At 57.8% G+C, this 19,745-nt stretch overlaps 1 protein-coding gene across 1 annotated transcript; it reads right to left on the bottom strand.

Annotated features, from left to right (window-relative positions):
- Positions 1 to 26: 26 nt before the first annotated feature.
- Positions 27 to 19,650, bottom strand: TNPO3 (transportin 3; the record flags this gene model as incomplete). Its single annotated transcript, XM_082752278.1, has 23 exons — positions 27 to 1,034; positions 1,125 to 1,216; positions 1,848 to 1,960; positions 2,147 to 2,314; positions 2,789 to 2,945; positions 3,069 to 3,163; positions 3,524 to 3,640; positions 4,105 to 4,245; positions 4,483 to 4,543; positions 4,743 to 4,819; positions 5,296 to 5,387; positions 7,013 to 7,204; positions 7,286 to 7,425; positions 9,533 to 9,624; positions 9,980 to 10,087; positions 10,357 to 10,503; positions 11,162 to 11,300; positions 12,309 to 12,484; positions 13,621 to 13,764; positions 15,171 to 15,327; positions 15,686 to 15,759; positions 16,724 to 16,924; positions 19,636 to 19,650. The coding sequence occupies 22 exons, from the start codon at positions 19,648 to 19,650 to the stop codon at positions 1,156 to 1,158; spliced, it is 2,667 nt and encodes an 888-aa protein (XP_082608404.1). The 3' UTR covers positions 27 to 1,034; positions 1,125 to 1,155.
- Between the last annotated feature and the right edge of the window lie 95 nt (positions 19,651 to 19,745).

The following is a 19,745-nucleotide window of genomic DNA, read 5'->3' as shown; positions in this document are numbered from 1 at the left end:
CAGGCTGCAGCAGAGACACGGGACCAAGAGCGTGGCAGTTTTGGGGAGAAACGGTGAGAAAATGGGGCCAGGATGGGGACACCCAGCACCAGCAGGGCGAATGGCTCCAGGGACACCAGCACTGCAAGGACACCGCGGCTCAAAAGCCACCGCCGCCCCTCCAGCCACGACGCCTTCCCCACCCCACGTGCACCCAAGAACCAGGCAGAGCCGCGGGTTTTTAATTTATTTTTCAATTTTTTTATTTTTATTTTTTTCTTTCGGAATTTTGTGTTTAATTGTTCTCGAGATGGCTACAACACCAGACGGAACAGCATGCGCGCCCGCGGGGCCCCGCGCGCCCGGGGCCGTCTCCCAGCCCTGTCCCTGCACTCGCTCGAGCCGTCTCCGCCGCGCTCGCTCAAACCCCAAAGAAACCAAATAATAATAAAAACCAAAAAAAAAAAAAATAATAAACCAAACCAAAAAGAAAAAAAAAAAAAAGAAAAAAAAATATATAATATATATTTAAACAGTCTGTCCCGCCTGCGTCTGTTCCACGAGGCCGCTGCCGCTGCGCATCCCCGGGCCGAGCCCCGGCCTCCCCCTGCTGCCCGCGAGGGGCCGGGGGGGGCGCCCAGCAGCCACCCCCTCGCTGCTGGGTACGGTGGAAACCCCACGGTTCCTGAAGGAATCGGTGTTTCTTTCTTTCTTTTTCATTTCACAGAAAGTTTTCTACTTTGCGCTCTTGTTTTGCTGCCAGGCAAATTCATTTTCTGCCGGTGGTTCTGTTTTTTTTTTTGTTGTTGCTTTTTTGTTTGTTTTTTATTTGTTTGTTTGTGTGTTTTTTTTTTTTCCCCCGTTGATTTCTTTTCTTGTTTCGGGGCCGTGGCGCAGGCACGGGACGCGCCGAGCCCTCCTCCGGCACGCGGCGGCCGCGGCTGGCGGGACGCGCTGGAGCGAGTGAAAGCCCTCGGCCGCGACGAAGGTTGCTGATTGTGGGACACGTTCTCGTTTTTCTTCGTTTCCTGTCTTCTTCTAATTAAAAGACATTCCTGGGAGGGGAGGGGAGGGGAGGGGAGGGGAAGGGAGAGGGTCAGGGCAACGCCGCAGCCCTCAAGCCCCGTGGCGTGGCCGAGCCCTACCTGGGAGACAGGCGCCGTGCCGGTGCCGGAGCTATCGGAAGAGGCGGGTGAAGTCCCTCAGAGCCCAGCAGACCTGCTTACATTCCTCGGCGCTGCAGGACAAGAGGAAGGACGGCTGCGTTAGGGGAAGGACAGCCAGACCGGACGGGGACGTTGAGTCACAATTTTGGCTTCCCCAAAAGCTTGGGCGATGCCCTCCTGGAGTGGGGGGGGAGCGCAGACACACCCAGGACATGAAGGCAGCGCGGCGAGCCCCCAGCGCTGTCCTTGGGGTGCCACCCCGCAGCCCCCAGGGCTCAGAGCGGGGCTCAGCGATCCCACAGCGACTGGGAGGAGCGGGCAGGGCGTGTGCAAGGCGCCAGCACCCTGATGCAGCGTTTGCAGGAGAGGAAAAACCTGTCGGGGCTGGGAACTCCCCACGGCGCCGCGCTGGGAACGGCCGGGGCAGTGCCAGGGGTAAAATCCCTGCAGGACCCGGTGCCAGGGGACAAACCGTGCCCATGCGGGGTCTGAAACCCTCCGGGGGGGCTGCAAGGAACTGGAGGAGCAGCCCCGTAGGGATGGGCCCCGCTCAGCACCAGCGGCGTGGTTGGGGTTGGAATGGTCTGGGCAGGATGCGGGCGCTGGGGGTGGGTGAGGACGGCGAGTGAGGCGTTGAGGCTCCCCTCAGAAGTTGGGGGGAACCCCCTGAGAGGGTTTTTTTTCCCCCCCCCTCAGCCTCACCTCGTGACCTGCTTGTGGAAGTCTGTCAGCTGCTTGTGTGTGACCTGGATGGCTCCTCCCGTCGTCTCCTTTGGTAAGCCCTTCAGGGAATTCTCCAGCCAGCGGCAAAACGTCTGCAGGAGGAGGAAGAAGAGGAGGAGGATGAGGAGGAGGAGGAGAGGCAGCAGCTCAGCACCACGGGACACCCCAGGAGAAAGCCACGCTCGATCCGAGCAGCTTTTGCCCCCAATCCAAGCATCATTTGCCCCCCAACCCATCACGAGCAGGACCCCCGGGGCCGCGCCGCGCGCCCCTCTCACCGGCCGGTCGATCTGCATGATCTCCCAGAGCACCTCGGCGACGTCGGGCAGGGTGTAGGGGGGCAGGCAGAAGCAGCAGGTGTGCAGCAGCTGGTTGACGAGCTGCTGGCCCAGCTGGTTCATCACCTGCCCGATCAGCTCCTTGCGCACCTCGAAGTCCTCCTCGTGCTGCAAGAGGGGGTGAAAAGAGGGTGAGGGGGTGCCGAGAAGCGGGCAGCACCCCGGGCATCTCACGGAGAATCACAAAGGGATTGGGTCAGAAGGGAACTTAAAACCCATCTAATCCCAATCCTTTCCATCGTAGGGACCCCTCCCACCAGCCCCAGCTGCTCCCAGCCCCATCCAGCCCAGCCTTGGGCACCCCCAGCTCCTTGGGGCAGCCTGCACCAGGGCCTCACCACCCTCATAATAAAGAATTTCTTCCTAATCTTTAATCTAAACCTACCCACCACCCTCGTAATAAACAATTTCTTCCTAATCTCTAATCTAAACCTACCTTCCTCCAGATTAAAGCCATTCCCCGTGCCCCCCCCCGACACAAAGTCCCTCCCCAGCCCTCCTGCAGCCCCCCCCAGGACGGCATCCCACGGGAACAGACCCCATCCTTGTCCCCCTCCTCCCCGGTGGGGGGGACACACTCACGTCGTTGGCCACCCCGGTGTGGATGAGGTCTCGCAGGAACTTCATGACGCTGCAGTTGGCGTCCCGGTGGTCCAGGGTGGTGGCGGCGATGGCCCACTGCAGGATGGGGATCATCACCTGGCTGCGCAGCAGGGTGACGGGGCTGCGCTGGATGAACCTGCGAGGACACAGAGAGGGTGGGGGACACCAGGGGGTCACCAACACAGGATGGACACGCTGCCCTGGTGGCACCGAGAAGGCTCCGGGAAGGAGAAGGGGGTGAAAAAGGGGAGCAAAGAACCTGGCTGCCAGGCGGAAGAGGTCGTCCACGGTGTCCGGGTGGTTCTGGAGGCCGTTGGGCTGCTCGAGGAGTTGGAAGGTGGGGATGCAGAGCGCCTAGGAGGAGGAGGAGGAGGAGGAGGGGAGAGGGGGTTTATCAGCAATTAGAGGTCGTTACGGCGATTTTGGTTGATGAGACCCCGAGCCAGCCCCGTCGGCAGGAGGGAGGACAGGCAGAGAGACCCCACGGAGGGGGATGTTGGAGTCCAGCTCGGCCCTCCCCCTGTCCGAGCCCTCCTCTCCACGTGCAAATCCCCAGCACGGACCACGGGGAGCAGGTCAGAGCCTCATTCTCCCCACAGCCACTGCTGCCACCACCCTGGGGACCTGCAGGGGGGGTTCCTGGCTCTCCCTGCCCTAACAGGACTCATCCCAAAGGCTCCGAGGACCCCCGCTGGCCCCCCGGTGGGCGATTACCTGCAGCATGTCGAGCAGCCCCTGCCGGCAGCCCTCCTCCATGCCGTACTCGTCCACCAGGATGCTGCCCAGGTAGAGGAAGCAGGAGTGCTGGTGTGCCCGGTAGACGTTCACCATCTGCGGGGAGAGGCACGACGTGATGCCAGCCCCCTGCAAACACCGCCCCCAGCCCCCCACTCAGAGCCCCCAGCCCTATTGGGGGCACATCCCAAGAGCACAGGAGCTGCCTGGGGGCTCTGCTGGCTCTCCGGAGCATCCTTGCACTGCGTGGACCCCAAACGAGCGCAGGTTCCTCTCCTTTAGAGCTCAGCCCAGCCTAAAGCTGGGGGGCGTGGGGGCCACCGAGCTGAGCTCTGCCTCCCTGCGGGGGCCACACATGGCCACATCTCTTTGTATCCCTTTCAAAAATCACATCCACGACCCCTGGTGGGGCTCACGGGCGGTTCAAAGCTCCCTGATGCCCACACGGGTTTGTGCAGGAGCTCGCGGCGCTTTCAGCCACGTCCCTGTCCCCGTCCCTGTCCCCACGGCGGGGGCTGCTGCAGGGGGAGGTGACCCCCACCCGGGCAGACCCCACGTACCTGCGTGACCAGCGGCTGCAGCAGCGCAGCCGAGCCCTTGCCCACGCAGCGGACGGCGAAGCGCAGGCAGCGGCAGCAGCGCTCCACGATGCGGTTATCGGCACTGTGTTTGTTCAGGGTCTCCGACAGCACGGGCCAGATCTGTGCAGGGAGGGGAAATGTGAGAAAAGGAAACAGCATGTGAGATACTGCCACGGCTCGGAGCGAAAAAAGGCCCAAACTGACCCAAAAAACGGCAGGGAGATGCCCCTCGGGTGCTGGTTTTGGGGTGTGCGAATTGGCTCCGACTCGGAGACGGGACCGGCGTGGTACCTCCAGCAGCACCGTTCCCCCCAACCCGACGTCTTCTCCCCCCACCCCAAAATTCCCCAAACTCACCTCCTGAATGACTTTTTGGCACGGGTGGATCTGCCCGTTTTCGACAATGGGGTTGGTATGCCTGCGAAAGGCAGAGAAAGGTCAACCCCCCCTTCCTCTACTCCATCATTTTTGGGGGTAGAAAGGTAAGAAAAGGGGCTGGGAGGCCCAGCACCCACAGGAGCTGTGGGGAAGGGGCTCAGAGGGGCCAGGACCCCGCGCTCAGCCCCTGCTGTGGGGGCTGGAGGCTGTTAGCCCCGCTCAGGCTGCATCCCCTGTACCTAAAGATGACGGCGAGCCGGTCCAGGGGCACTGTGGGGTCTGAGGAGAGGCCGTTGCTCGGCTCCTGAGAGAGCAGCTGGAAGAAAAACGAAAGGTGGGGACATCAGGAATGTCATCCCTCCAGCCCAGGGACATTTCTTTGCTCTGGCAGGAGCAGCACCACGGATCCCGGCACGGAAAACCTTTACCCAGGACCTGAGTGGCTCCTGGCCTCGGACACGTGCACGAGGGTTACCCCAAAAGCTCAGGGAGGCTTTTCCCTCTCCCTCTCCACACCCCGAGCCTCCTCTGGGCTCACCAAATCCGTCCTTGCTCTCCCTGACCCCAAAAAAGCCCCCAAATATAATGGGGGCGATAATCTTCCCCCAAAAAGCCCCCACGACCCCATTTTGGGGGCCTGGCCCAGGCTATAAGCCACCGTCTGCCTTCGAGGGCAGCTCCTGGCACACGCGGGGGTCTCTGGGGAGCAGATTTTTCTCTCCCACCCTCCAGGTTCAGCATGGGGAGCCCATTTAAGCCCCCGGGGGTGCAGCAGGAGCCACGGGGCCGTACCTTCTTCAGCGCCATCACCTGCACGGCGCAGAGCTCGCTGAGGCACTCGGCGATCTTCTCCAGGGGCAGCCTGGCCAGCACCAGCGCGGTGCCTGAAACAGGAAAAAAAGAAAAAAAAAGGGGTCAGGAATCAGCACCACAGCCCCCAAATCCCCTCCTCAACCCTTTAAGCACGAAGCCCTCAGCCCCACGGCCGCCCCGCTGTCAGAGGTGGGCACCCGAGCCCCTGGGGAGCCTCCGAGGCCCCGACGTGAGCGCATTCTGCTGCCCAAATTGTGTGGAAAACGATAAAAACCAGCAATTTTCTGCCTCCTGTGGCCAGCTGAGAGTTTTTAAAGGCCAGGAGCCCACCGGGGATGTGGTTGGGGCACCGAGGGGCATTGGGTGCCCTTGGTGGTGCTGAGGGATGGGGTTTGGTGGCGGGGCTCAGGAGGTCAGGCTGATGGCTGGGCTTAGTGATCTTGGAGACCTTTTCCCCTTTTCCTCTCTCCTTTTTTTTTTTTTTTTTTTTAATCCCTTTTTTTCTCTCCCTTTTTTTAATCCATTCCTTTTCCTCTCTTTTGAATCCTTTCCCTTTTCCTCTCTTGAATCCCCCTTTTCCTTTTTTGAATCCCTTCCTTTTGCTCTTTTTCTTTTTTTAAATCCCCTCCTTTTTCCTCTTTTTTTAAATCCCCTCCTTTTCCTCTTTATCTCTTCTTAAATCCCCTTTTTCCTTTTTTTACTCCCTTCCCTTTTCATTTTTTTAATCCCTTCCTTCTCCCTCCCTTTTTTTAAATCCCCTACTTTTTCCTCTTTTTCTTTTCTTAAATCCCTTTTCCCTCCTTTTTTTAATCCCTTCCTTTTCCCTCCCTTTAATCCCTTCCTTTTTCTTTCTTAAATCCCCTTTTTCCTCCTTTTTTAATCTCTTCCTTTTCCATCCTTTTTTAAAATCCCTTCCTTTTTACTCTCACTTTTTTTTTTTCAACTATTCCAAACCTCCCAGCATCTCAAGTTCCGAGCATCTGCACGGCACGCAGACAACCCAGAGAGCCCTCTTTTTTTTTAATCCCCTCCTTTTCCTTTTTTTTTTTTTTTTTTTTTAAATCCCCTCCTTTTCCCTCCCTTTTTTTAATCCCTTCCTTCTTTTTTTTAATCCCCTCCTTTTCTCTCCTTTTTAATCCCTTCCTTTTCCTCTTTATCTTTTCTTAAATCCCCTCCTTTTTCCTCTTTTAATAATCCCTTCCCTTTTCATTTTTTTAATCCCTTCATTTTCCCTCCCCTTTTTTTAATCCCCTACTTTTTCCTCTTTTTCTTTTCTTAAATCCTTTTTTCCTATTTTGTAATCCCTTCCTTTTCCCGTTTTTAATCCCTTCCATTTCCCTTTTTTTAATCCCTTACTTTTCCTTTTTTTATAAATCCCTTCCTTTCCCTCCTTTTTATCTCTTCCTTTTCCCTCCCTTTTTTTAACCCCTTCCTTTTCCCTCCCTTCTTTTCTTAAATCCCCTTTTTCCTCTTTTTTAATCCCTTCTTTTTCCCTTTTCTTAATCCCTTCCTTTTCCCTCCTCTTTTTTTACCCCTTCCTTTTCCCTCCTCCTCACTTTCTCCTCTTTCTCCAACTCCAAACCTCCCCTCATCTCACCCTCCCACCACCTCCACGCCACGCAGACCCGGGGTGGAGATTTTGGGCAAGCTCCGAGCCCGAAAACCACGCATCCCTGCATCTCCTGCCCACACTCACCCTTGAGGAGCCCCACGGCAGCCTCCGGAGACAGCGTGAAGGAGTCGAGGGAGCGGGCGATCTCCAGCAGCCCGGTGAAGTGCTGCGCCATGTGGTCCCGGCACACGGAGCAGATGTTGTGGATGGCTTTGGCGGCGGCCGAGGCCAAGCGCCGGTCGCACAGCCCCTTCATCAGGTAGCCCAGAACGGGATCTGCAGAGCAAGGACAGCTCCGTGAGAAATTGGGGGGGTTAGCAGGGAGCTGGGGGGGTTTTACCCCGGGAGGAAACTCACCCAGGAACTGCGGGTTCCTGTCCACCACCTCGCTCATCTCGCCCACCAGCTCGATGCTGGTGTAGCGCACGGCGGTGTGCACGCTCTCGGGGAGCCGCACCACTCCCTCCAGCACCTCCACCAGCGTGGGGTTGTTCTCCCTGTGGAGGAAGGAAGAGGGATGGGATGAGGCCGTGGGAAGGGGCTCGATGTGCTCGCCCCATCCCCATAAAGGTTGTCCCGAAAGGAGCTGGCTCGGTCGTAGGGGTGTGGGGTAACCACGGCTGGAGCAGGAGCCACTGGGCAGAGCCAGCTGCAAAGGGAAGCAGAGAGTGACCCCGGGTGGAAAGAAATGAGAGAAGAACCCAGGGTGGAAAGGGAATCACAGGAAAACCCCAGGTGGAAAGAAATCACAGGAAAACCCCAGGTGGAAATGAAATCACAGAATAAACCCCGGTGGAAATGAAATCACAGAAGATCCCTGGGTGGAAATGGGATCACAAAATATCTCCAGGTGGAAAAGGAATCACAGAATGACCCCAGATGGAAATGGAATCACAGAAGATCCCTGGATGAAAATAAATCACAGAGTAATTCCGGGTGGAAAGGGAATCAGAGAACAGCCCTGGGTGGAAATAAATCACAGAATATCTCCAGGTGGAAATGAAATCAACAGAAGATCCTCCAGTGGAAAGGGAATCACAGAAGATCCTGGGTTGGAAACACAGCCACAGAATAACCCCCAGTGAAAGTGGAATCAGAGAATAACCCCGGGTGGAAAGGGAATCACAGGAAAACCCCAGGTGGAAATAAATCACAGAATAAACCCCGGTGGAAAGGGAATCACAGAAGATCCCTGGGTGGAAAGGGAATCAGAGAATAACCCTGGATGGAAATAAATCACAGAATATCTCCAGGTGGAAATGGAATCACAGAATAACCCTGGGTGGAAAGGGAATCTCAGAGTAACCTTGGATGGAAATAAACCACAGAGTAATCCTGGGTGGAAAGGGAATCAGAGAATAACCCCAGGTGGAAATAAATCAGAGAATAACACGGGGTGGAAATGAAATCAGAGCAACCCCAGGTGGAAAGGGAATCAGAGAATAACCCCCACTGGAAATGGAATCACAGAAGATCCCTGGGTAGAAATAAATCACGCAGTAATTCCGGGTGGAAAGGAAATCAGAGATTATCTCCAGGTGGAAAGGGAATCAGAGAATAACCCTGGGTGGAAATAAATCACAAAACATCTCCAGGTGGAAACGAAATCAACAGAATATCCCCCAGTGGAAAGGGAATCACAGAAGATCCTGGGTTGGAAACGCAGCCACAGAATAACCCCGGGTGGAAAGGGAATCACAGAATAACCCCGGGTGGAAAGGGAATCTCAGAGTAACCCTGGGTGGAAATAAATCAGAGAATAAACCCTGGTGGAAATGAAATCAACAGAAGATCCCTGGGTGGAAAGGGAATCACGGAATAACTCCGGGTGGAAATAAATCAGAGAATAACACGGGGTGGAAATGAAATCAGAATAACCCCAGGTGGAAAGGGAATCAGAGAACAACCCCCACTGGAAATAAATCACAGAGCAACCTCAGATGGAAAGGGAACCCCAGAAGGGGCTGGGCTGGGAAGGGAGTCCCAGAACCACCCCTGCTGGAAACACAGCCCCTGCACACCCCGGGCTGGGAGGGACCCCCAGGGATCACCGAGATGCCCATGGCATGAAAATGAAGCCTCCCTGGGCTCTCCCCAGGCCACCAGGAGGCTGCTGCCGATCCCCAGGTGGCCACCACGATCCCCAGGTGGCCACCACGGCACCAGCACTGCCTGCCCTCTCTGGGAGAGCAAGGCCCAGCTCCTGCTTTATCCCCAGCCCCGGAGGCACAAGGTCAGGGGGAGGCCGGCGCTCTCGGAGGCGAAGCAGAAATAGAACTGGAGATAACGCCGGGCAGAGCGGCCTTGGCACAGAAAAAAGTGTCCAAAAACACAACGAGAACAGAAAAAAAAAGGGGTCTGGATGCTTCCCGTGGTCCCAGCTCCATCCTGGGTCCCGTTCCCAGCTGGGAATTGAGACCCCAACCCGAACACGGGCAGGGGGTGCTGTGCTGGTGCGCTGCTCGACGTCCTGCTTGAGCTGAAGCAGGTTTTAAACGTGTGAATCCTGCTTTCTGCCTGGGAAAACCCAACCCCACGAGTGTCCTTGGGATATTGAGCAAACCCCAGGGCTGTGGGGCCACCAGCAGGGCCAGCAGCACTCACTGGTCGACGCTCTTGGCGATGGAGGCCATGATGAAGAGGACAGCTTCCGTCACCTCCCAGGGCGGGTTCCCATCCTTCAGGGTGGCGTAGAGCTGGGGGAGGAGAGCTGGTCACAAAAAGAGCCACCACTGCAGCCCCCAGACCCTCCCCGAGACCTCCACCTCTTCCTCCCATCACGCCAACCCCCCTCCCTGCACGAAGCCTCGCTGGTCACAAAGCACCCGGCTGCTTCGGGACCCCCAAAACGCCAGAGCTGCTCCCCCCTAAACATCCCCAGCGCCTCTCTCGGCCTCTTCCTCGTGCTCGAGGAGGGGATTTGTGTGTGGGGGGGGCTTCCTCCTTGCTCTGAAGGCTCCCAGGGGGTGTTTTGAGGCCTGGATGGAGCCAGGAGGTGTAGGGCATGACAGGAGGAGTCCCACGAGGCTGGCAGCACGGGGCAGAACCCACCTGAGCAAAGCACTCCACCGAGCCCACCAGGAAGATGAGATCCTTCACCAGGTCCGAGACCCGCATCCGGAACTCCCCAAAATCGTCCGTCTCCTCGGGGACACCCTCCTAGAGGAGAGCACGGAGAGCAGAGGTGTTAAAACAGCTCCTGGAGGCCCCTCGGCCACGCCAGCACACGAGTAGAAATCACATTTCAAGACAGAAACCCATCCCTGCTCCCCTCTCCCCAGGCAGAGGGGCTGGGAGGGGATTTTGGGGGGCAAAAGGAGGTGCCAGGCAGGAGTTTTAATTACTCCCAGCCCTCTCCCTGCAATTTTAAGTGTGGCAGCACCACCTGGAGTGCCCCGAAGCCCCCGGGGGAGCTGTTCCACCCTTACGTGGTCCGAGTCGAGCTGGCAGTGCCTGGCCAGAGCGTGGAGCAGGCGCTGGATGTAGGCTTTGAAGATGCTGTGGATCACCGCGTCGTCCGTCTTGTACAGGTGCTCCCCCAGCCGGTACCAGAAGTTGAAGGAGATTTCCACAACCTGGGCAGGAAGATTTAAAAAAAAAAAAAAAAAGAATAAAATTATATATATATAAAAAAAAAAAAAAAGGCAGTGGCAGGAAGATTTAAAAAAAAAAAGAATAAAATTATAAAAAAAAAAAGGCAGTGGCTCGTCACCACTGGGGTGTTGGCACCACGTCCCGAGCTCCAGGGGGGACCTGGGGGGTCACACAGATTTTCCACGGGCAGAAATGCTTCTTCAGGCCACAAAAAAATGTGGCACCACTGCTGGTCACGTAACAGGGGATTTTAAATCCACAGTTAGCCTGAAAACCTGCCGCCAGCCCTCTGAAGAGAGCAAAAATTATCCCTGGAAAAGTAAAACCAAAGAAGATATGCTGGCTGTCGCTCCTTCCAATGATAAATTTGTGTCCCCACTGGCCATTTATTTTTTGGGGGAGCTCTGGGTCCTCCTGAGCACAAGGTTATGGCCGAGGGAGACCTCAAAGGGGGCTGCTGGCACCCACAAAGCGCCCACCCCGCTTTTATCTGACAAAGACAAAGCCAGCAGGAGCTGAGTTACAGCCCCGTGAGGTTTAAACCAAGAGGACGAAGCCCCCAGCACGCCTCCCAGGATGATTTCCCACTGCCTCGGCCTCGGGTGAGCCAATTTGGGTGCCGGGAGGAGCAGCACCCACCTCGTACTGCGGGTGGCCCGCGCAGATCAGCAGCAGCTCCAGCGTGCGCAGGTCGCCCAGCCCTTGGCCCGGCGTGCAGACAATTTTGTCCAGGAAGGTCTCACAGAGCTCAGTGAACACACGGCAGTAATTGAGCACCCTGGAGAGGGGAAAAACGGGGTGAGAAATGTTCCAGGAGGGTCTGTAAGGGTGTTGTGCCGGGGATGGGGGCTCTCGGGTGCTGCAGGAGTCCCCAAGTGGTTGTGGGGAGCTGGGGGGTGGACTCTGCTCGAAGGGAACCAGGGAGAGGAGCAGAGGGAACGGCCTCGAGTTGTGCCAGGGGAGGTTGAGGTTGGAAATGAGGAGAGATTTCTGCTCAGAAAGAGGAGCCAGGCGTTGGGACGGGTTGCCCAGGGAGGTGGGGGAGTCCCCGTCCCTGGGGGTGTTCAGGGAGAGGTTGGACGTGGTGCTTGGGTACAGGGTTTGGTGGTGACAGTGGTGGTAGGGGGGTGTTGGACCAGATCTTTTAGGGCTTTTCCAGCCCTAACGATTCTAGGATTCTATATCAGAAGCTCTGAACTCCTTCGGGTCAAAGGTACACATTATTGGGACCTCATCCACCCACGGAGTGAGCAGGGGCCAGGTGAGAAATGGGGCACGAGGAGCTCAAAATCCTGCTGGTGGAAGCAGCAGGACAGCAGCCTCCACCCCCAAAACCTTCCCAAACCTCTCAGGTTTGAAATGGAAGCTGGAAGGAAAGGGGCTGGCCACGGGGTGGGCTCACCCCAAAGAGGCTGTGCCCACCCACAACACTTTAAATGGTGAGGAATTGAGCAAATTCTCCTGGTGTTTGTGATAAAGGACTAGTGGAGGTGGAGAACTGAGGGGTCTCCGGTTGGGGGGCAGCCAACACAGCTTTCAGCGTGGTTTTTGGGGGCTTCAGAGGTTTTTGGGGCAGGAAGGCTGCGGGATTTTAGGGTTCACCTCTTCTGGGCACGATGCAGAGCGCCACCCCGGGGCACGCAGCGCTGCAGCGGGGCGGGGAATCCCCCAGCTCGCTTCGTTTGCAGCCTCTGCTTTGCACCAGAGGTTTTGGAGCGCCTCAACGAGCAGCACGGGCTCCAAAAAATAACCCCGGGCACTTCGTTACCGCCGGGAGTTGACTCACTTGTCCAAGTCCTCCCTGGCCACGGCCATGTGGTAGGCGCTCTCCAGGGTGAGGACGCCCTGGAAAAGCTGCAGGGCCAGGGGCAGGTTGGTCTCCACGTTCTCGATGGCGTAGAGGGCCGAGCAGACGCAGTCCGAGGCGGCTTCGTGGAGGTTCGAGGAGGTTTTGTCCTGTTGCTGCCAAAAAAAAAAAAAAAGAAGAAGCAGAAGTGAGCCCCGGGGCGGCGCTGCCAAGCCCTCGTGTCGGCGCCGTGGCTTTTGGAGGGTTTCCTCCAGCCCCTGCACAACCCTCAGGGAGGGGAGAGGTGGAATATCGACCGCCGTGGTGGGCTGGGGAGGGGGAATTTGGGTCCCATTTGGCAGGAAATGGTGCAAAGCTGCTGGAGCAAGCGCCCCGAGCAGTCGAGGAGGGAGACGAGGGCGCGGCTCCGCGGGTGCCTCTCGCCTGGGGTCTCAAAGCATCCAAACCGCAGCCCACCCAGCCTCACAGCCCCCTCCCGGGACAAACATCAGGCTTAAAAACGACACCAGCAGGAGGGGAAGGTCCCCTGGGGCACGGGTTCCTGCCCTGATATCGTCTGCCCTTTCCCCCCGCTGACCGAGGGCCCTCGTTTGCATGTGCCGTTGGTTTCCTTGCACGGATGCAAATGAAGGTGCCCTCGTTTGCAGCCCTCGTTTGCAGCCCGAGCTTCCTCCCTCCTGCAGGAATCGCTGCTCCTCGGGTGCTCTTTCACCGCCCCACCGGGCTCTCCAAACCCTCCCCTGGTCCACGGGGCTCGGGGGCTCTCCCACGTGCCCAAAAAAAACCCCTTGGGGAGCTGACGTTCTGAGGCAAAACTTCAAAAAGGGAATTTATGAAGCGTTTTGGTGAAAATCCGGAGAAAAAACAGCAGTGAATTTAGTGCTAAGCAGATGAAATCAACACCTGGTGCTTTCTCCAAGCCTTTGAATCCCAAAACACCCCCCTTAAAGCAGGAAGGGGGCTGAGGAGGTGAAAGCGCTGCTCGGACGTCTCTGCTCGCTCCCAAAAGCTCTGCCAATGCTGCACCTCCCCCAGGTGATGGGCTCTGGTAGAGCTGTGCCTTTCCCAAAATGTTTCACCCCAAATTAGGGAAGCTTTTCTGCCTTTTATCGAGCTCTGCTGCTCAGTTCTGTGCTGCTACGGAGGAGCCCCACGAGGTTTTAGAGACCCAGGCCCCCTCCCGGACCACGACGGAGGCACCTCGGGTCCCTCTGGTCCCAGAACTGATTCCAGGAATTGCTCCAGGTCCGAGTTTGCTCCGGAAAAACAACCCCAGGCCTGAAAAACTCACCAGCACCTCGAAGAGCAGCGACAGCAGCTTGCTGTTGGCCATGAAGGTGCTGTCCAGGACGCCCAGGTTGAACCAGCTCCCCAGGCACCGGAAGATTTTGATGAGCATCTTCTCGTCGTTGCCCGCTTTCTCCACGCACGTCATCTGCAGGGGGAGGGAAAGGAAGGAGTGCTCAGGACCCCAGCACGTAATTTCAGACAAAAAATGACTTTTGGGAGGCTGTCCTGGGGCTTTTACACCAAGAACCAGCCCTGGTGCTCATCCTCCCAAGGGTGCACAGAACCCTCGGCGGTGCTGGAGCCACACGGAGGGGTGCAGATCCTGCAGGTGGGTGTTGTACGCCAGCCTAGTCGCCACCAAAAATATTTAAAAGCCCATTTTCCGACTCAAAAAAGTGATTTTCGCACCCAAATCCTACACGGGAAACTGAGGTTTGCTCCTCAGGCAGCTGGTTAAAGTCCCCGGGCGGGGGTTTTCTGGGAAACGAGGGGAAACGACCGCTCCTCTCCCCAAAAAGGAGAGGGTGAGAGGGGCACGGTTCCTTTCCCTCTTTAAACCCAGACATGAAATGGTGAAAACTGAACGGGAAGCTCGAGAAATTAAGGCCTGGGCTTTGTTTTAGCCAGAGGATCAGGCTGGCTGCTCATCTGCGGGACTCAAATAACGCCAAAGGGCACGAGAAGGCTCTCTTGGGAAGGGAGGAAGCCAGGATGGCACGGGGAGGATTCACTCATCCCAGAGCTCACCCTCTGCTGCCCTGACTTTTTGAGGTTCCCAGCACCCAGATCCCGGAAAATGTGAAAGGGGAAGCCCCTGGGGACAAGCCAGGAGGTTTGCCACGAGGACAGTTGGAACACGGTCACAGCAAAGCCCGGTTTTGGCAGCAGCAAACACGTTGTGGAGATAAATCTGTAGCCTTGGGTGGTTGCAGCAGGGTGAGGATCAGGAGTGTACCAGGCTGGAAGGGGTGTGAGAAAAGGAAGCCGAGTCTCTAAGGATCTCTCTGAGGGGTTGGTGACAATACCTGTGTGTGCACACCCCGAAACAGGCCGGGGTTCTCTCATTTCACCCCAAAAAATAACCCCAAACTGCCGCAGGCTGCGCAGGAGCCGGGTCCCAGCCACCCACTAGAGCCCAGCTGTGAGATCGAAGACATTTTCCTGAACTTACGAATCCTGGGGTGGTTTGGGTTGGCAGGGACCTCAAAAATGAGCAGCCTCCAGCCCCCTACCACGGCAGGGACACCCCCCACCAGCCCTGGCTGCCCCCAGCCCCATCCAGCCTGGCCTGGAGTGGAGAGCGGGCAGCAGAGACCCCAAAAAAAGAGGACAAAACCACCAGAACTCCCTCAATTCTCAGCCCAGCACTAACAGGAACCTGAGCGTGACGGGTTAGGACTTCATTCTGCTCAGCGCCAGCCCTATAGAAGCAGTTTGGATGCATTTTTTTCCCTCCTCCAGCTTTGACCACAGCCCGGAGCGACCCAAATCGGTGACGTGGAGGGAGAAGCAGCTCCTCCAGCTCCCCGAGCAGCCGGGCAGGACTCTTACCAGCAGCGAGACGACCGTGCTGGAGTAATAAGCCAGGTCCTCGATGATCTCGGTGCGCCGGTTGGCCCCGATGCGCAGGGAGCGGCTGTGGACCTCCTCGGGCAGCACCGTGAGGATCTCCAGCAGGAAGGGCAGCGAGGTGACATCGTTGCTGTACCTGGCAGGAAGGAGAGGTGCGAGGGGTGAAGGCAGAGAAAATGAAGGGAAACGGGTGAAAATTAAGGAAAACGGGGCGGGGGAAGGGAGCCGGAGGGCCCAGGGTGGTGGCAACCGAACCCGACCTCGATGTTTGGTGGGATAATGCTGAGAGGGGCCCAAAAGGAACAAAGCCAGGGGTGAGGGAAGCCCCTGAGGGTCAGAGAGCTGCGTGTTTTGTCACAAAGAGCCAGGAGCAGCCTCTCCTCCAGCCCCCCGAGGTGCTTTTATTGATCGGGAAACAGAAACTCCCCTTGCGGTGGGAACACGGGGGCCCGACGCGGCTCCTCCCCAAAAATATCCCCAAAAATATCACTTACTTCTCAACCAGTGTCTGCACGCAGCCCTTCCAAGAAGCCATCTGCAGGGCGAGGTCTGCGATCGCTAAAGCAAGCTGGAAAAGGAGAGAGAACACGGCTCAGGGGGGGGCAAATCCCAAACCCACCCAAAGGTGGGCATCGGGGCCCCAAACCACGCTCAGCCCCTTCAAAAAAGGGGTTTCCCGAGCGGTATCGGCACCTTACGCCTTGCTGCTGCCCGATTTAGCCACAGGGAATCCCCAAATTTCCCAAATTCTACTCGCTGGGTGCTTCTGGAGCAGCCGTGCTGGCTCCTTGGCTCCTCTGGAGGAGCCACACGGGGTCGTGCGGGGCAGGGAACAAAACCCGACCCCCTCGTGCTGTCACACACCTCTGTCCCCTGATTCCCCAGCTAGAGAAAATTATTTCGGGCTTTTTATTATTTCAGGAGCACTGCAGGCTCCTTTCCTTTATTGTTTTGTCAACGCCACCAGCTTAACCAAGGTCTTTGGGGGAAAAAGTGGATTGGGGACGATCGTCCCCATCGTCCTGCACCTCCCCGCGGGAGCCTCTGATCCTCTGTGATCCTCCCCGCTGGGTTAATTCAAGATTTTGCTGGGTTATTTCAAGATTTAAAGCCTCACCCCGGGCTGTGGTGATGAAAAAGGGATTTCCCAGAGAGAAGAACCCCGTGGGGTGTCCCCGACACCGCGCCCTGGGAGCGGCCGGGCCCTGCTCCCTTCCCTCTCCCAGCAGGGCCATAAAAATGGGTGGTGAAAAAAGGAAATCGGGAACGAGCACGGGTGGAGGATTTTGTGCTGGGTGAGGCGGTTGAATGCCTGCAGCAGTGCCTGGGGGGGAAAAAAAGTGGCAGGGGGATGCCTGAAGGCTTTGGCTCGGGGAAAAATCAGCGGTGGCAGAGGTGGAGGCGGCCACGGGGAGCACGGCGCGTGGCGTTGGGGTGATCCTACACCAAAAAAGGACGGAGCCTGGCCACCAGTTGCCCCCAAACTGGGCTGGAACCGGGCGCGTCGAACCCCCGGGGGGAATTTTCCTTACCTGGGTGACGATGACGGGCGAGAGATCTTTCAAATTCTGGATGTGGGAGAGCAGCGAGTCGCGCAGGGAGGCGTGCGAGTCGGTGGGCAGCTCGTAGAAGGAGGTCTGGATCTTCATCTTCATCGTCTGCGCCGCGAAGTAGCACGACTCCACATCCTGACGGATCTGCAGCAGCTGGTCCGAGATCTCCCAGGCGTGAACCTGCGGGGAGAAGGAGCCCCACAATAAACCCTCTCCCCTTGATTTTCGCCCAAAAACGTCCCCTGGTTTTGTTTTTTTTCACCCTAAAACGCCCGCTGGTTTTGTTATTTTTTTGCCCTAAAACACCAGCTGGTTTTGTTTTTTTTTTCGCCCTAAAACGCCTGCTGGTTTTGTTTATTTTCGCCCTAAAACGCCCGCTGGTTTTGGTTTTTTTTCGCCCTAAAACACCCGCTGGTTTGGGATTTTTTCGCCCTAAAATGCCCGCTGGTTTTGTTATTTTTTCGCCCTAAAACGCCCGCCGGTCTTGTTATTTTTTCACCCTAAAACGCCCACTGGTTTTGGGTTTTTTTCACCCTAAAACACCCGCTGGTTTTGTTTTTTTTTCACCCTAAACGCCCGCTGGTCTTGTTATTTTTTCGCCCTAAAACGCCCGCTGGTTTTGGGTTTTGGAATAAACGGGGATTTAGTAGGGGAATCAAAAACGGCAGTTTTTGGGGCGCTGAGCCACGGCCCTGGTGGTGCAGGAGGAAAATGCCGCGGGAGGAGGACGGAGCTCACCAAAAAGGGGTGAAAGCGCTCAGAAAATGGTTGAATTTTGGAGATTTGGGGATTTTTTTGGGGGGCGCAGGGTTCCTGAGCATCCCTGGGGTGTTAGGGGAGGATCCAGCCCCGCTTTGCGGTCAAACAGCATCCAGGGAGTCCTGGAGGCAGCGAGGGTTTAAAATAATGTTAAAATAGGGAATTTTGGTCCAATTGAGGAGGAAAAAAGGTTTGGGGAGATGCCCCGGGTGTCAACGGCACGCGGAGAGCTCGTTTTGGGGTCGGCCGAGCCCCCAAAAGTGGCCGTGCCCTGCCCCGAGGAGCAGGACCTGGACACGAGGCTGGAAACCGCGCCAGGAACCTGTGGGAGGAGATGGGAAAATCCCAAAAATCAGGAAAAGGCGAAAATTTGGGGAGTTTCTGGTGTCTGAGGGGGCACGGCACGCTGATCCCAATGTGGGACGCTCCCCTCCTGACCCAAAAAACCCCAAATTTGGGTCCAGGACCCTGCAGGTACAGTCCTGGGGTGGCCCCGAGCCCCCCTTCGCCGTCCCGGGGCCAAAGAAGGGGGAGGTGCAGCCACCCCAAAAGGGGCACCACGGGACCCCAAAATGCCTTGGGGTGTCCCAAAAAGGGTTTTGGGGTGTCCTGGGGGGGCAGAGAGAGGCAGGGACAGCGTCCCCACAGCAGGGCACGAGGGATGGGTGAAAATTTGGGGGATTCCCACTTACAGGGTTCCACTGGGGGCCCAAAGCAGGGATTTAGGGTCAGGGAGGGACCCAGCTGAATGGGATGTAGGTTCAGGGTGTTGGGGTGCCCCAAAAGCCCCCAAAGACCCCAAAAGGGGGGGTATGGGGGGCTGGGATGGGCCCCCCAGGGACTGGGCACGACTCCAAAGCAGGCGGCGGTGCCGGAGCCCCCCCAGGAATAATCCCAAAACCCCCCCAAACCCAATATGATGAAGGCCCCTCCCAACCCCAAAAAATAGCCCCCCCCCGGACCAATCCCAAGCTTGCCCTGTTCCTGGAGCCCCCCCAAATCCCATATCTTGGACATCGCCCCCAAATCCCATATCCTGGACCCCCACCCAGCTCAACCTGGGGTCCCCCCACACCCCATATCCTGGACACCCCCCCCCAAACACGACCCCAAACCCCATACCCTGCCCCTTCCAACCCTGATCCTGCCCCCCCCCAGCCCAATATCCTGGGGGGTCCCCAACCCCATTATCTCAGGGCCCTCCCCCTAAACCTGATCCTGGGACCCCCCCGGCCCCATATCCCAGAGCCCCCCCCTAATATTAATCCTTCCCCCTCCCCCAAACCCCATATCTGGGAGCCCCCCCAGGCATATTCCTGACCCCCCCCACCCAAGACCCCAAATCCCAGAGTCCCCCCCCTCCCCGGCCATAACCAGGGCCCCCCCAGGCCCCTTCCTGACCCCCCCCAACCCTATACCTGGTCCCCAACCCCCAGGCCTCTTCCTAAGCCCCCCCCCCAAACCCCATATCCCAGAGGCCCCCCCCAAACCCTATACCCGGGACCCCCTCAGCCCCTTCCCAAACCCCCCAGGCCTGAACCGAGGCCCCCCCAGTCCCTAACCAGGACCCCCCCGGACCCCTTCCTGCCCCCCCCCCCAACCCCATACCCGGTCCCCACCCCCCCAGGCCTCTTCCCAACCCCCCCCTCCAAACCCCATATCCCAGAGCCCCCCCCAAACCCTATACCCAGGACCCCCTCAGCCCCTTCCCAAGCCCCCCCAGTCCCTAACCGAGGCCCCTCCAGCCCCCTTCCTGACCCCCCCCCAAACCCTATACCCGGTCCCCACCCCCCCAGGCCTCTTCCTAACCCCCCCCCAAACCCCATATCCCAGAGGCCCCCCCAATACTCAGGACCCCCCCAGTCCCTAACCAGGGCCTCCTAGTCCCTAAACGGGACCCCCCCAGGCCTGAACCGGGACCCCTCCAGCCCCCTTCCTGACCCCCCCAAACCCCATACCCGGTCCCCACTCCCCCCAGGCCTCTTCCTAACCCCCCAAACCCCATATCCCAGAGACCCCCCCCCCAACCCCATACCCGGTCCCCACCCCCCCCAGGCCTCTTCCTAAACCCCCCCAAACCCCAAATCCCACAGCCCCCCCCAAACCCTATACCCGGCCCCCCTAGCCCTTACCTGGACGCCCCCCATTCCCCTTCCTGACCCCCCCCCCAACCCCATACCCCGCTCCCCCACCCCCCAGGCCTCTTCCTAACCCACCCCTAAACCCCATATCCCAGAGCCCC

Source organism: Aythya marila (genome assembly GCF_965140915.1).
Source record: "Aythya marila genome assembly, chromosome: 1".
Lineage (NCBI taxonomy): Eukaryota > Metazoa > Chordata > Aves > Anseriformes > Anatidae > Aythya > Aythya marila.
The sequence above is the reverse complement of the archived record's forward strand: the minus strand, read 5'-3'. Positions and strand labels throughout refer to the sequence as shown.